Source organism: Neopelma chrysocephalum, unplaced genomic scaffold (genome assembly GCF_003984885.1).
Source record: "Neopelma chrysocephalum unplaced genomic scaffold, ASM398488v2 Primary Assembly neopelma1_76, whole genome shotgun sequence".
In the NCBI taxonomy this organism is placed as follows: Eukaryota; Metazoa; Chordata; class Aves; order Passeriformes; family Pipridae; genus Neopelma; species Neopelma chrysocephalum.
Genome location: NW_020897737.1, coordinates 11326477 through 11343534, shown reverse-complemented (window position 1 = coordinate 11343534; position 17058 = coordinate 11326477). Strand labels below are relative to the sequence as shown.

The following is a 17058-nucleotide window of genomic DNA, read 5'->3' as shown; positions in this document are numbered from 1 at the left end:
CATGCATCCAGCTCTTCTCCAGCCACTACAGCACAATCGAGCTGGTCCTCAGGTGCTACAACAGGTTCAAAGGCAGCAGCAAACCTGGCTACTTTCCCAACTTGAGGATACCCCAGCTTTTATTTCCCTGTCTTCATCACAGCAAGTCTCCTCCATCAATAACTTTGTTAGATTGTATTTTAATAAATTCAACACAAGAGGCCTCCACTAGCCCATTCTTCAATTAAGTCCACATTTTATTTATGGTTTGCTGTTGGTACTTCAATCAGATTTATATATACATAATCTAAAACCTACATCAAAACCATGTTGACTGCTCTGAAGACCGAGAGAAGTGACACGATTGAAGTTTTCTTCCACAGCTCTATGGTAAGTCTACATTCCCACAGCAGGTTTTTGGTTCAGGTTGCAGAAGTGTTCAGAAAGCCAATGCCAGGTCTCTCTCAGACTCGGAGTGGGAGGGTTACACAGTTCTCTTTCAGCATTTCAGTCTTACACACAACCACAGTAGCAATCAGAAACATTTCTTTATTCTAGATAAACACCTGGGTTGATCTGCAGAACCCTGGCTTTTCACATTCCCACATCCCTCCCTTTCTAAACCCTCACCAACACAGTTGGAAACCCAAGTTCCTCCCTACAGTTCCATTATTTGAACATTAGTTGTGAACGGATTTAATGCTACTCCACATGGGAACTGAGGCAGCACGAGGGGCTGAGTAAGGAGTGCTTGTGAGTCCATGTGGTGCCACCTGAAAAATGCCAGTTCCTCCACTTTGATGCAAACACAGGTACCCCAAATGATCCCGTACATCCCCAGGGGAGGCAGGGATTGCCCGTGCCCGCCCAACAAACAGCCCCACCAGGTCTTTGTGCACCTGTGTTGGCCCGACCCACAGCAGCTCCCGCGCTGCTGGAGCCGCTCCCGGCAGAACAGCCGGCAAAGAACGTCAAGAGGTAGAAAGTATTCACAGAGGCAGCTGGGGAAGCCCCTCGCTCAGCCCACTCCCTGTCTTTATTTGCTCAGAGGATTCGACTTGGTACAGATCTTAAGAGGAGAAAAAGGATAGAAAATGCTTTACATGCTACTTAATCTCAAGTTCCTGCCAGGAATCAGCTCCTCGGTGCCCGGGGATCCTGTGGTTCAGGACAGTTCACACCGGGAGGGCTCACAAGCTGCTGCCAGTGGGTGTGTGGGGCCAGAGAAAAGCCCATTTCCAGTTCCCCAAGGATTTCACAGAGCATGATCTCTCCCTTCAGGGAAATACTCCCATTTCTGCTATTTCACCTGTCCCTAACCACGCACAGGGAAGGCTGATAGAATTTCTATCATTAAATCCTGAAGACCTAGTCTTCACATTTCTAAGCTTTAGAAATTGCTTCCAGAAGACCTTCTGAGGACTTTAAAGCACCTACCAGATATTTAAATACAATCAAGTATATTAAATGTTCACGTTTTCAATCAGCCTTCTCTTCCAGAGTAGATTCCAGCAAAACCTACTGTTTTTGTTCACCTGTACAAACCAACTGTTCAAGATAGAAAATGAAGGGGGTAAAAAACCCAACCAACCAATCAACCAAAGAAACCCAATAAGCCACAAGCTATTAGAATTCCTGGCTGCCATCAGTAGCACAAAGCTTTCCAATCCCACACAAATTACAAGGAGATTTGAGAGATGACAAAGCCCACCTGGGTCAAGGCTGCTGCTACTGCACAGTAAAAAGCTCTGCTCTGGAAGCTGCCTAGCAAGCATAGGATTTTTTTTTTTGCAGCAGCAAACAGCAGGACAACAGGTGTAGGTAAAAAAAAAAAAAAAAAAGGAGGTAAACAACATCATGGCAAGTGAAGAGATTTGATTCCAAGAAAATACAAAAATATTAAATATAAAAATGACCCTTACAATCCAGAGTGGAAAAACTCCGTAAGAAAGAATCACAAGAAATGACGGACAGGAATTTAGGGGTGGAGGGACAAGAACTGAGCAGCATTTCAATAAATAAAGCTACGAAAAGAAGGCCGATACCTTTAAAAGCTGCACCTACAGAGGTGTCACTACAGCAAGGGAACAGAACTGCTCGCTTAATGGCTCAGGTGAAACCACACTTGGAAAGCATTCTTCCAGCCCTGGGCATTGTATGGAAACAGAAACAGCACATCACAACGGAAATGTGGATTTGGGGAAAAACCCCAAACATTTAAAGACTTTCCTCTGGTGAGGACTAAAAGGGACGTCACTGCAAACCCATCAGGATGCTGCAGGCTGTGCAGCTGACACCACTTTGGGCAACACAAACCAAGGTACTTGGGATAGCTGTTGCAAACATAAGAATAAAAATTAACACCATCAGACATTTTGAATAGTACAGAGACAGAGAAGAAGGGAATGATCTTATTTTTCTATGATTAGATTTTGGATGAATTCACAGACCCTTTTTTCTCTTATTTCCATTCCTCAAGGTTAGCTCATGGTTAAAAGACTAGGAGACATTTTTTGCACATTATTTTGACCACTGAAGAATGACCCTGTCATTTCAGAATTGTGCTGATGTGATTAAGGCTATATTAATTCTTCCAAGGAAACAGCCTGTAGGTCAGTTTTATTATCAAAAAGTGGCTCTAAGGAATTCTAAAGCTAAAAAATACAGAACTGGGTATTTAAAAATCCAATGAAAAGTTAGCCCTTATTCAGGAGAGTGTTTTTCTCCTTCAGAAACTCATTCCCTCGTTCTTGTTTTGATTTCACTGTCTGCAAACAAGAGAGAGATCTGTCTTTTGTGCCACCCACTGACTGATCTGGCTTGACCCCTGCAACACGTCACCAACTTCCACTCCTGCAGTGCTGAAATCAACTGAACTCGCACAAATGCTGTTGAAATCCAGGGATCCACCACAACTTGCATTAGAAAATCAGATTACAGGATGAGGATTTCTGAATTTAACAGCTGGAAACTACATCAACACACTTCCACGAACAGCCTACCCTAACACACACTGCAGGAGTGGGACTGAGCAGTTGCTCTGGTAGAAAAGGACAAAGGAATGGCTACTGGACACTTTAAAACAGTCACCCCGAGGGAGCTGACTCAGAAATAAAAGGGCATTTATGCTGTGAACCTTACAAAGCTCCACAGTATGAAAAGTGACAGTGCTGGGGTTGGTTAAAGCCCTTCCAGCCCAGCACAGCTGTCCAGGCTGGAACAGAGTAAGTGACTGAACTGACATGACAATCCCCAAAGACCACGAGAAGGCAGGGACATGGACACCCTGGAATGGCACGGAGGGCACACACAGGGAGGTCACTGCTCCAGTGTACTCTGATCCCAGCTGCAAACCAGGAGAAAGTGCACTGAGCCTAAAAGAGGGGCTTGCTGTTGTCCTCTTCATGAGACCACCTGGAAGAGGATCAGAAACCCTGCAGGAGGAAGCAGCTGGGTTCCTCTGCCCTTGCTTTGTTCCTGCACCACCACTGTGCAGCACACAGCACGTACAAGACAGCTCCTACTGCTCCCCAGAAAGCCTGTCTTGCCTGGCCCTGTAGAAGGCAGGACTTTACTCCCAAGACCTCATGGCTGTGAAAAAAGTGGTATCATGAACATGATGGAGAGCATAGAAAGTAAGATGGGGAGCCAAAATTACTGTTGTCCTGATTACCCTGTGCTGAAGCTGGGCCACAAAAGGGAAACTCCCTCACCTGTCTTAAGAAATGTGAGGTCAACATCAGCATCTCACCCTCCCAAAAATTAAGGTGTGTGTCTTTCATCATTGGGAGGAATTTGCTTTCAATGTGGATTTGCAAGTGTGGACTAACAAGGTTTAGTTAAGATATTTAAACACTTAATTGGTTACTCTTCAAATTTACTAACAGGCCACTTGTTCCCCTAATTTCTACAGTCAGTCTTTAGCTTTCATTTGAAGTTAAATCCATTGCACTGAAAGCCTCCCTGCAATGCCCAGTAACTGCAACTCACACCAACAAAAACATTGAGCCACTTTGCCATGACACAGTTTATCAGCCTTTCTGGCAAAAGACTCAGAGGTAGACAAAATTTATTGAAACCAAAAATGGAGTAAATTGCTACAGCAGCCAATTTTTGCCCATTTTAGCTTTGGCAGAATGGCTAATCTCATTCTCTCCTGGAACTCAGGAAATATATAGGAAGTTTTGGAACCATAAGTGCTTTTTCATGATACATATGCTAAAACACACAAGCTAGGCACAACAAAGTGACTGAGAAGGCATAACAGCAATTATGATAACACAAATCTCTCATGTTGTCTGAAGATTCACTTTGGGAAAAAAAAAAAGAGAAATGTCATTGGGGAATTTATTTTCTTTCTGGCTCCATTTCAGCAAGATATACCAGCTTGAAAAATAGAGAACTCTAATTTTCAGAGCTGGCAGTCAGCAGGGAGAATAATGTGAAAAATTCCAAGTCAAGCAGAGTCCTGTTCTGCTTGTCCATCACCACGAGATCGGGTCCTGCAGGACAAACAAGCTCTGACTGAACCCTGAGCCATCTCCTTGTTGTCAAAGGGTAACACAGGTGCAGGTGACCAACTCTGTGACTGAAACGTAGCACATTTACTGATATACCAACAGTGACTGAACTCCTTTCATATATGGCTGTACTATTTTTAACACTGACAAGTAGCAAGTGTTAAAAAGCTTATTTTAGTCACTAAACAACCACAATCCAAACGTACAAGAGTAGTAGTAGGGGTTAAGTTTGACCCTTGAGGTCAAACTACACATTAAACCCCATTTAACATCACCTATGGATTTTCAGTTTCTATGTATTCCATGTTACACTGCCAGGAACACGAGTAATTGCTTTACTATTTATTGGCTCATTTTATGGAAGACCAGAGATTCCCTAGAAACTGTTCTGAACAGAAAAACAGGACTGAAATTAGTGAGGGGGGAATTAAATCTTTAGGCACTTTGAAGACGACTGCTTTAAAGTCTGTGCCATCACCAACGAGGTATCACCAGGTGTGTCGCCTGAAAATCACCTGCCAAGATGCTGCACCAGTAACATGCATATCAAACTTTATGCTTGTACAGTATTTGTTAAGTACAATTCAAAACTGTTTTGCCCAGAGTGAAGAAAAACATTGCACCTTACACCTGTTCTAAAAGCAGCAGCTGCAGCAAACAAGACGGGCTTATCCTTCTTCATGTCACAAAGATGCACAATATTCTCAATTTGCTGCCTGAAAAAACAACTGCCACTGCAGCCATTCCCAGTTCAGGGACAGGGGTGGGTATGGCTGAAGAAAGCCACAGCCTTAAAGTGTCACAGGTTTGACATGTCTCTACAATCATTGCACTATTAAAAGCAAACACATTTGGCAAGGCTGAACTAGCACATTATATATTTTACCTATATAGTAAAAAATACGTAATAATTGCCTCTGAGATAGCTTGTTTAACAATTACTGGTCCAAATAAATATGAACTATTTCAACTTGAGAACTCAGGGTAGAATTTTTTTTTAGTTAAAACCTCCAACAAGCATTCCCAAACATAAATGGGAACACTTTATTCAAATTTACTAAGTCCAGGTAAAATGGTGTTACTAAAAAACTATGAAAAAATCTGAATTAATTTGAGCACTAGGAAAAACATGGAAGCATAAAAGTGATCATCACTACACAGCATATTCAAAAATCTTCTGTGTCCCTCCCTTGTTACACTAAATGCCTAAGAATGCACTTGCAACTGGATTTGCCATTGTTCATTTCAAAACTACAGACCTTTAATTTGATAAGCAGCTTTGTTTCTATCAACTCATTTGTAAAAAACACCATCAAGCTTGTGCTCTTAAATATATATATGTATATATAAAAACATACAAAAAGTACAAGATAAATCACATTAAGAAACTTTTACAGTGTAATTGTCCTGATTATTTTATTCTTAAGGGCCAATTTTTTTTTTTTTGTGCACAGAATCTCAATGTGACTGTTGTTCCAGAATTCAGCATAGTGCCACTGCACAGAATTCACCTTTCTGTGCAGTCCATTAAAAAACAAAACCCCAAAAAACAACACACACCACAGGACAAAACATTCTTCTTAAATCAAATCTATTTGTGAATTCAGCAAAATAATTTCTATAAAATAAAACAGCAAAATATTTAAATAGTATAGGGTGGGCTGTATCTGTTTTGCAGGGGTATTTGGTTTTTAGACAGGTTCCAAAAAAATTACACACATTCAAGTTACCAATTTTCATTTAAATACAGTATTTACTGATGCGTTTCTTTAAGTCTTTAAACAAATGTTTATTCTGGAATAGAGATACCTCAGAATTGTATTTGACTAACCAGTAGTTTCTTTTATCTTTAAACCCTGCTTCTAATGTTAAGATTTTCTGTATAATGGATAAAGAGCTAAGACAATTCTCGCTTTCAAGTAGAACTGTGAACGAGCAGAAAACCAGCAAGTTAACTTGGTGCAGTGGCACTCACAAGTACTCTGTGATTTTGTTGACTTCCACTTCACTGGGATGCAGTAGAAGGAAAGTGTTAGAAGTTTATCTAATAAGCTCTACCAAAGAAACAAAACAAGCACACCAAATACAGTCTATTATGCTCCAGGCATCCTGGCATAGCAAATTTTTGCATATTTGTTTTAAATCTTTTAAATTCCTATTACTGAAAACTAAGTGTTCTTTATCCCACCCAGAGAGAGAACTGTCAAACATCAGATGTGAGGAACATATGTGAAACTGAAAACCACTTGTTTGTCACATTTTCCCTCCCCATTTTATAGTCTAGGTGTAAGAAGAAAAAGTTCTGAGCAATACAGTTGTCACATTGGGACAACTGCTGTCACGTTTGTTTTTGTTTTTTTTTTTCCCCTCATTGGCTACACTAACTTGGTGTGAAGCCATGCTAAATGTTACAGCATAACTATAGCTTCAAAGTGATTAACCTAATACCAGAATGAAAAAGGCAATGAAAAAAGATCTAGAAACAATGTTACATCACCAATTTTCCACATCAACCAAATAATTAAAAGGTTACCAGCCATTACGTTGCTCATAGTAAAATCGACTCCAGTGGCAAAGAATTAACATGAAACTATTTTTGTGGTTGACATGGATAGGCTTTTTCATAAAGGAGTTGATCCAACTGCCATGAGGCAGGCAACACTGGTTGCAGAGCGCAGCAGATATATCAAGAAATTATTTTTTTGTTTTTGTAGATCTGTGAGTCTCATCAAGACAAAAAAAAATGTTTCTTGCTCAAGAATTAACAGTCAAACATTAATATACTATATACACCTTTGCCATTTACACATTAGCATCAGGCCATTTATTACAAAACACTATACACTTTCCACTGCAGGCGGGTTATATATTGACAGCAAATTTTCTGCAGATAAGACAGTGAATAGACTCTCCACTCCATGTTGATTAGGAATAGTTTTTCTAGTTTTAAATATTAGCCAGACACAGAGAAAGGTTGGACTGTAAGGCCTGGGTGCACAGTCTTGATGGAGCAAGTTAATTGATTATGTGCATTTCACTAATCTTTTGTCTGAGGCGGGGAAACTTCTTCACTGCCTTCGTAGTTTTCTTGTGCTCGTTGGCCAGTTCGCTGAGGGTTGTTCATATGATGTGCTGCCGGGCCCGTATATGGCTGTCCATGCACGTGGTTATTCTGCAAGAAAACAGAAACAGTTGAAAGGGGCTTTAAACTTGTGGGCTGTTTCCTCACTCGTTGCTTTCCCCCTTTCCATTCAGACCACTGAACCGTATCCTCAAGCACACCGAACTTCTCCTGTGGCAACGTCTGTATGAACACACATCCCAGCTTCTTCATTCCTCTGATCCACACCTTTCACTTACCTTTCTGATTTACACAGAAGGTAAACAAACATTCAACTGTAAAGGTACAAGATCAGCTGAAATAGCAATCTCAGCTTTTGAATAACAAACAGTTACATGCAAAGCAAAAGCAGCAAGAAAAAAAGAAAAGGAGACGAGAGGTTGCCTACGTGCTGCCACATTAAACTGTGCATATATTTTATTAACAGATTAAATCAGCTTGATTGTTTTCCTAAAACAACAGAAAAAGCATACCTGTATTTATGCAGAACACTTTAATTTTTAAAGGGGAAATTCAACATTACAGAACTGAACGAAATCTAGACCAGCAGTCTTCTGCAGATGCTCTGCCCCAATTTAAGAAGTCATACACAGATCTGGCCAACAAAAACACCTCATTTATCTACTGTTTTGCAGAGTTTGTGGAGAAACTAGGAATATGAGGATTGTGTGTGTTAGTGAGAAATGCCATCTCTTGCAAGAAAGTGAACACATCACACGGATAATGGTGAGGTTACAGAATGTGTCTGAACTTGGGAGCTCAGAAAGGAGTGGGAAAATCTGCATGACTTACCAACTGCTCTGCTGAGAACATCAAGTAAGGAAAGCAAGATGGAGGGGAAAATGGATTTGGGCAGGAAAGGAAATTAAATTAGCAGATTTGGAATATATAAAATGAATTGGAACAAAAAAGGGCAACTAAGTGTGGGATCTAGTAATCAGTCAATTCGATTAAAAAAACCCTGGTAAGGATTTCTTTCAGACCTGGCTTTCCACCGGAAAATATTAACAAAACAGGCATTTAACGCAAAAACAGATTTAGATTTTGTATGTACTTAAGATTTAGAGATCATTGTTCATAGCACAAAGCCATCGGCTTTTTTCCAAAAGCCTTCTGATTATCCAAACTGAAATTCAGGGTTTGAGGCTTGATTTTATATTTGAAAACAAGTAAGCAACTCACTAAATATTATCAATGTCAACAAATATGACAGAATCAAATTCAGTCATTGTGATGACATCAGTCCCTCTGGTCTTTCTGTGGATCATTAATCCCTGATCTGATAAAATTCTCATATGAAGATCTGATGGTGTAACTGCTCCTGGCAAAATGGAGATGTACCTTTATCTGTATTCCTCCAAGTGTGATATTTGACAATAATATGCTTCTGGCTAAATACCTATAATTTAAGTTACCACAAATGCTAAAAAAAAAACAAATCTGAAACTCTGAATAAATGGTTCAACTCAGAGCTTTTACCTGTTGATACTGGGAACCAGGTGAATGGGGATACAGTGGGGCATCTTCAGGTGGAGAAGACTCATGTTCATCTGGGGCATCAGGATCATCTGGTTCCTAAAGTTTGAAAAAACCCATTTAATTTACTGAGGTAAAACATATTACAATCATTCTATCCAGAACAAATCCTACATGGAAGTGATTGTTTCAGACATGCCTGGAGAAAAATTCCACTTCACAGTGTCACCTACAGCTTGTACTGTACTACATAAAAACTCCCCTGTCAACATATTACTGGAAATAGACCCATTCATAATCTACTTTAAATGTTCAATTCCAGTTCCATATTGCTAATTCTCCAAGTGACAGATGCCTATAGAAACACTAATAAAAGCTGAAAAATACACAGGAGTATGTAACTGAAGTCAACAAAAATATAAATCCACATTTAGAAAACACTTATGAAATCTGTTACCTCTTCAATGACCAGAGACTGTTGCTAAGGTTAATTGTTTACAGAAGCATTTTACTCAATTTTTTTACTGAAGTCAAATTAATTCTTTACCTCCTCTGGGCAGAGTTCACAAGCCTTTGCAAGAGTCATTCTAGCACTGTGTGACCTCTCTAGGAAGTAGCCATTTGATGTTTCATTGCTCTGTATTGGTGGAGACCAATTATTGTAGGTGTATTGGGGATTGCCAGTGTATGGTCTACGCTCAAGCTCATCTCCAAGCCATTCTACTGCCCAGGTCCATTTTCTCTTCAAATCTCCATTGCTCTGCAGATGGAAAATAAACAATTCAAAGTTATTTCCTTTAATCTTGAAAAGGAAAATAATTTTCCTTTCCTATACATCAGCTATTAGAGAACAGGCCACCAACCCATCTGCTGCTGTTTTGAAAGAGTTCCCGGATATCCTATTCTGCACAAAGAAAATTTCAAGTTTGAAATGAAGTCTGTGGATTTGCAGCTGCATCACAGAATCATGAGTCTGAATTTAAACAAATTGCTTTCAACCCCATATACTGACTTTCTGATACAGGCAGGTTCAAATGAGTTGTACTTTGAAGTTGCAATTTCATTGAAGTGATAAAAAAGTGAATGGTAGGGTTTGGTTTTTTAATTGTTTAATTTTTTTAACTTTAAAAACCACAGAACTAAGAAAAAGCAGCAAGAAACAGAATGAAAGGTATCACCTGAAGGATCTGGTAAGCTACAGGACAGTTGCTGAAGAGAGCTACCATGCACTTTATACACTGGTAAGCTCTTTTCTGATAATGATTCTTCGAGCGCTGAATGGTGTCAAATAGTCCATCCCTGTCATCTGGGATTCCCTTAAGTGCATTGTGAATCCTACAAAAAACCAAACCAAAACAACAACAACATTTCAAGTGTTAAAGAGTTTTAGTGTTTCAATTAAGGCTCCACTCACATTGTAATTATAAAAGGGACAGCTTGTGTTCTGACTTCTGGTGTTAGTCAAGAGGTTTCTTTAAAATCAGAAGACAAACTTGACATTATATATATAACATATTCTTAGTTTAAATACTACTAAAGATGATAACAGAACAAAATATATATAAAAAATGGAAGTATGATTAATTCTAATCACAGTAATCAACTGTAACTGGTTAATTTTTATTACTTATTTTAAAATTATACTGCATTTACAAGGGTAAACCCTTGTTAACCCTTACAGTCCTTACAGAACTGGAACAGTTAAATCCTCAACAGAATGGTTACTTACACTTAGTTATGCTTCTCAAAGATGCACTCTTTTACATGCAGTTCCTCTGAAGAAGAACTGGTACATATTTGTGCTTGGGAAAAAGGGACTGGGGCATTCCCTGGAACTAAGCCCAGTTTCTGTGCCTTCTGCTCTCAAACAAGGGGTAAGGAAATTAACTGCCACCCTGAAACTGTGCAAAAACTGAGAACTGACATATTTTTGGCTCTGAAAAAAAAGTCTCAAAGAGCTACACTCATGGTAGAAAAAGCAACTGCCCTCTTTCCTCACAGCCCTGGTACAGGCAGTGAATAGACTGCAGGCAGCCGTGAGCCCAGGCTCCATCCAAAAGCCACGATGAGCTTTACTTCAGCTATTTTAACTTAACAGCACTTGGAACATTATTATCCCAAACTAAGCACTTGAACTTGTCAAATCAAGAAAAATTTAAGCAAGTGGGTCTGACGCCAAGGAATGGCAGCAGTGACCTGGCAGTGCCAGAAGAGGAGGAGCACCGAGGGACACACACACTGCCTGAGGTCAGATGATGTTTGTTTTCCAGGAGTTACAAGACCCCATTTACCACAGACAGTTTTGCTGTTTGTTTGGTGCTGGTTTGTTTTTTGTTTGTTCTTTTTAAAGAGAAGACAAAGATCATTTAAACTCTCTGATTATCACAGCAAAACCAAGAACAGCACCGAACCAGTATTTCAGTCAGGGGATGACTGCAGGTGGCCATTTAATACCCCTCTGCTGAAGCCTAACACAATTCCATACAACAGTGCTACTCCTGAGACTGCAGTCTGGAACATGAGTGATGTACTTTTCCAGGGAAGCCACACTACAACATTCAACACCCTTCATACCCTGTTATTTTAAATGTAGCATTATCCACAACAACCATTTACTGATTTCTCACCTGCAGTTCAACCCTAAAAATATACTGTTTTACTTCATATCCACTGAAGTATGCCCATCCTCCAGCATTCTGTGGACTTAAGACACATCTTATGCAAGTATTTGTTTATCAAGAAGAAAATATAAGCAAACTGCATGATATGTGCATTACGTACACATATACATGCAAAACTGGAAAGCCTGTGTGTAAAGGGTATTCCTGTCACTTTCCTGAACTGTAATTCCTCTAAAGCAAAAGAAGAAATTCCTACAACTCAGTTGTCATGTTCTGGAGTGTGGTTAAGCCAAACCATCACCCTCCCTGACTCCCTTCTAAACTAAGGCCAGGCAACTGATAACATCCTAAAGAAGCAGTCTTAATTCCATAGGTTAAGGACAGGAGTCCACTCCCATACCTTTACTGCACACAGCAAGTGTGCTCTTTCTTCAAGTATTTTAAATGTCCTATGAGACATAGTTGGAAATTATTTAGTAAATCCAATACTACCTATAACCACTTATTATGAAACAGTGACACTCTGAAATACTGACAGGTAGCATGTTGATGACATTTATTTTGCATTATCTCACCTATGTCTTTTATGTAAAACTTTTGAAAAATGGACTGTTCTCACAAATAGCCAGTATTTTCAATAACTGCATTTCTTTAATCTCAACTTCAAAAAGCTTTATTCTGTAGACATATAAAAACTAGGTTTTAAACTGGATTAATACATAATATGTTGAAGTTAAAATTCTCCTGAAATGTGACCACACAGAGAAGACTTATGTAGGAATGCTCTGGTCCCACGTTCACATTTTATACATCCCTTGGTATCACTCTTGCAACTGATGTGCTCCTTCGCAAGACCAGGCTTGGATTGTTTCCAAGAATCAATCTAGGCACCAATAAGTTTAGCCTAAACTGCACATTCTTTTCTATATGAAAAAACTTGGCTTTATAGGACTGCACAGCAAATGTCTCAATAGTAAGGAAGGTCAAGGTGAAAAATAGTACTTATCTCAAAATTTGTGAGAAAAACAAGAAAAAATGCTTTATTTGTGTGTTTTGATTTAGGATCTATTTAAAACAAACCTCTTAAAGGATTAGCAACAGAACCACTGGAAAAACAATCTGTACAAAACAATACTGAATTATAAAGAGACAGGTAAACACTGACCTGTGAGTTTGCCAAGAGTCCTCAATTAACAGGATTTGCAGAAGCAGATCCAAATAAGGTCGAAGCTCGTATGTATATGAATATGCAACCTTAAAAAGGGAAAATGCAGAGAACATAAGAAAGCATTTCTTGAAGCTCTGCAGTGTACATGGTGCAGTACAAGAATACAATTAATATGAAGATCAATTCAAGATACAAGACATAAGACTTTTTTTCTAAAAAGTGCTGATTGTTGCAGGAATTTGGGGGGTTCCGGTTTTGTTCAATATTTGTTTTGTTTTTAAATATATTAAGTTATGTAAAGGACAAAATGTTTCCTCATGACTTCCTTATACAATTGATCTGACGCCCCAAGCATGAGATGCTGAAGAAACTACTTTTAAAAATACCTTTAGAAAAGCAAAATTGCAAAATGGCATTTTGCACTGGTATTGCTACTTTTAGGCAACATATTCAAAGGTTATCTTCAAAGATTATCCTAAAATGTAAAATATATGGCTAGCAAAATATCAGTAAAGTGATTTTTATTATGATTCTTTCAAGTGCCAAAAAAAAAAAGACATATTGAAATGTGATGTTTACATGAAAAAAAAAAGGAGGGAATATAAAGATGGCCTAAGAGAAGTCAAAAATTTTATTGAGAGTGGAAAAGTGTGACTGACCTCACAGAGATTAGAAAGGAAATGTAACACAGACCTTGCTGTGTTATATTTCTTTGCTGAGGTTGAAGCCAAGTATGTTCTGCAAACTCATAAAAGAGAACCTTAAGAATATACTTGAAATAAATACAAGGGAGATCTTAAGAAATTATTCTAGCTTTCCAAGTAACTTAAGAAGTTCTTTTATGGATAATGACAGAATGCCTTCAGGTGATACTTTTGGAATACATAAAGACCACCACGTTCTACTTTCCATCCTTAACACAGCATTCCTGACTCACTAAAGGTTGATTGCTTTCCTAAACTCACAAAAGGACTTCTCTTAGTACTTCAACATGATGTACAGACCTAAGAGTGTAAATACTCTCAGAGGATGCCATCTTAAGGAACATTTATTTATCAAGCACCCGTTCAGTATTCAATACAACACTCACATCTAAATACAGAATCTTATATCTTACACATTTATATTCCCATTTTTCTCCTGGCTTTTTATGTTTACCTGCCAAAGTAGTTCACTGAGGACTGTGGAAGAGAACTGAGGATTCTCCCAACAGCAGAAACGAAGCAACTTGATGGTCTCTTCAGAGTTGCTGCAATCTTCAATAATTTTCTTCACATAACTAGTTCTCACAAACAGAATGTCTGCTACGTTCTGCTGAAGTGCCATTATAGGCTGAGATAAATTAGGATCACCATAAGGGTTGGCAAGTGGGGGATTACCTAGAACAAACAGTTATTACAGATTAAAAGGTACTGAAGTACTCTCAAGTGTAGTCACTCCAAAATATAAATTGGTGTAACTCATCAAAAAACAATAGATGGAGAAAAAGCACAAATCCTCCCTTCACAGATGATTTTCTTTGAAAAAAAATCATATGAAATAACTAATTTTCATGATTGTGAAGCTTGACACTTGCTGCCTGAGAGAGCTACTTCTCCCTCTTTGATAAGATTATGCAGTGACAATCAAAGCAGAACAGCTGGAGACATGTTCATATGCCAGAGGAAAAATCATTAGTTTTCCTCAGTGAAATCCTCTTATCTCCTGAATTTATCTGCTTCACTGCTTGTGTAACACAGCCCAAATCTGTCATATTTTAAGGACACAAGATCTATTTACTCCACAAGACAATGCGAAAGTGTTCAGAGGAATATCTATGTCAGAACAGTCCCATCTGAATCTCTGGAGTGTATAGAAGTAATATACTCCTGAAAGAATACAAATGAATGCATCTTATTTAGTAAGCTTTGTTTTGTGTAAGGAAAGACTGTTGATTTGCTCCTGATGTTTCTGAATTTCACAGTGTTTTGAATTATTGTTTGAAGATGCCCATAGTCAAAGGGAGAACTTTTCTATCTTAATATGCTGAAGCAAAAAATAACTTTATTCTGCAAATGGTAATCATAATTAGTAGTCAGAATGATGTTCAGACAAAGTAAATTTTTTCACTACAATGTCATGAATACAGTGAACATACAATTATTTTTCATAGGTAGAATATCTTTTCAGTGTAAGCTTCATATAATGCTCTGGAAACAAACCCAATCAAAACTGCCAAATGATTCTGAAGCTTATTATAGCACAGTAAAATTCTCAGTTCATTAATCTCACTATAGCACATTCTAGCCTATTGACTTTATAGCCTGACACATCAAGCTGTAATGAGTTTGCCATTAAATAGCTTCTCTACAGATTTCTAATTAGGTTTTCTAAAATATGCTTAACAGAACATGTACATATACAGGCTATAAAGTCCACATGGCCCAATATTCTGTCACCATTTCTCAAAAATAACTGCACTCTATTCAGCCATTGGAGATATTAATGATTTATACTGTGGTTAATCAATTTCTAGCTGATTCTTTATCTTTCATAAATTAAAGTGCTGACTTCTGTTTGTCGTCTTGAGTGTGAACAAGTACCAAATCATATTCAAGAGCTACCCACAACAATGCAACATCACTTCATGATAAGCATTAGCTATCTCAGAGCCTGCTATGGTGGTTTTCCTGTACAGATTACTTTTATAATCTATTTTTTATTGCCTACTTGCAATAAAAGTATCTTTATGCAACTCTTTACAATGTGCTTAAACTATTCTAAAACCATTATTATTTTGTAATCAACAACCTCCTGCTTTATGAATCAGTTATTTTCCTGTGTCTTTAAGGAATAAACCATGCAGCATAAAATACAGAACAGATTTCTGTCCTGGGCTTTTTAGTACAGTAAATCAGTTTTGCTTATGGGAAACAAATTTCTGCCTTTAAATGAAAGGAGTTGCTAAAACACAAAAGGACAACATTTTTCCAGCTAATCCACTTTACAAATAATAGCTAACTATGCACAAAGAGACATTTACTGATCCAGTCAATCTAAGGAAAACTTAAAATCCACTGTACCATTGATAGAAGACTGCATCCTTGATGACACGTTGCAGCAACGGATCAGTTGTGACACGACTGTGTACAGCTTCCCCAGTTCAGCATACTGGTACTTAATTGGAGGGCCTGGACCCTCATCCAGAGCCACAAGCATGAAGGTTGCAGGAACATTTAGTTTCAGAAGTTGTGTCTTCTCTGCTACACCTTTACAGGGCAGGGAGAAAGAAAAATACCTTGTTTCTGGCACTGACAATACTTGATTTTTAAAAAATTTTTTAAAAGAAAAAGAACCAGTGTTGACATGACTCGCAACTTTTTAACTTCATGGGTTTTATTAAACCATCACTTATGCTTTCTGAGGAAAAATAATTAAATCAATAAAGATGCACACGAAAATTACGTTCAGCTGAAAAACCACATTGAGGCAGAGTTGTAAATTACTATAATTTCTTCACAGTGCTCATTAGCATTTAAGTAACTCAATAGTAGCATCTGTGTTAATAGCAAAACCTCAGAGAACTCTTTTGGACAATGAATTCATCCTTTTATTTTGAGGCCCAGGATAGGATAAACATCCCCCTCATTTTATATTATGTTATTTTCCCATCATGTCCTAGATAGATCAATTAGAAATATGTGAAGTTTGTAACTGTGCTATACACTGCAATAAGTGTAAATAAGCAAAACCAATGAGAAAACCTCCAAAATTAACCAAAATCCAAACCCACCAAAAAATCCAAATATACACCTAGTTTAACTGTATGAATACCTTGCACATACTACACAAGTACTTATCAGGAAATTCCCTACGTCCCTTCTGATCCTGTATTCTGTTTCTTATTTTGGTTAAAAGTCACAATTTTCCATACCTTTCCAAGCTTTTTCTTATTCTGAAATATAACTAGACCTTACCTTCCATCTTTCTGATAAGAAGGAGGAATCTAAGAGCTTTTATTTATGGTATTTTTTTGATTATGCTAGATAGTTTTGTAGTTATATCCTTTGTAGAACTGATCTCTCACTTGCTTTGATGTGAGTAATATATTATTTGATTTCTCAAAATGTCAGACAATTTAATCTTTTACAGAGAACTTGGGATGCTGCAGGAATGATGTTATTGTGGCTTTTA

General features: G+C 38.1%; 1 protein-coding gene across 1 annotated transcript in view; it reads right to left on the bottom strand.

Annotated features, from left to right (window-relative positions):
* Nucleotides 1–218: 218 nt before the first annotated feature.
* USP9X (ubiquitin specific peptidase 9 X-linked) overlaps nucleotides 219–17058 on the bottom strand; it is a 105844-nt gene continuing 89004 nt past the window's right edge. Inside the window, 7 exon segments of the mRNA XM_027688868.1 lie at nucleotides 219–7671; nucleotides 9100–9195; nucleotides 9644–9856; nucleotides 10275–10431; nucleotides 12883–12971; nucleotides 14044–14264; nucleotides 15948–16133. Coding sequence (XP_027544669.1) covers nucleotides 7537–7671; nucleotides 9100–9195; nucleotides 9644–9856; nucleotides 10275–10431; nucleotides 12883–12971; nucleotides 14044–14264; nucleotides 15948–16133 — 1097 coding nt within the window. The 3' untranslated portion in view covers nucleotides 219–7536.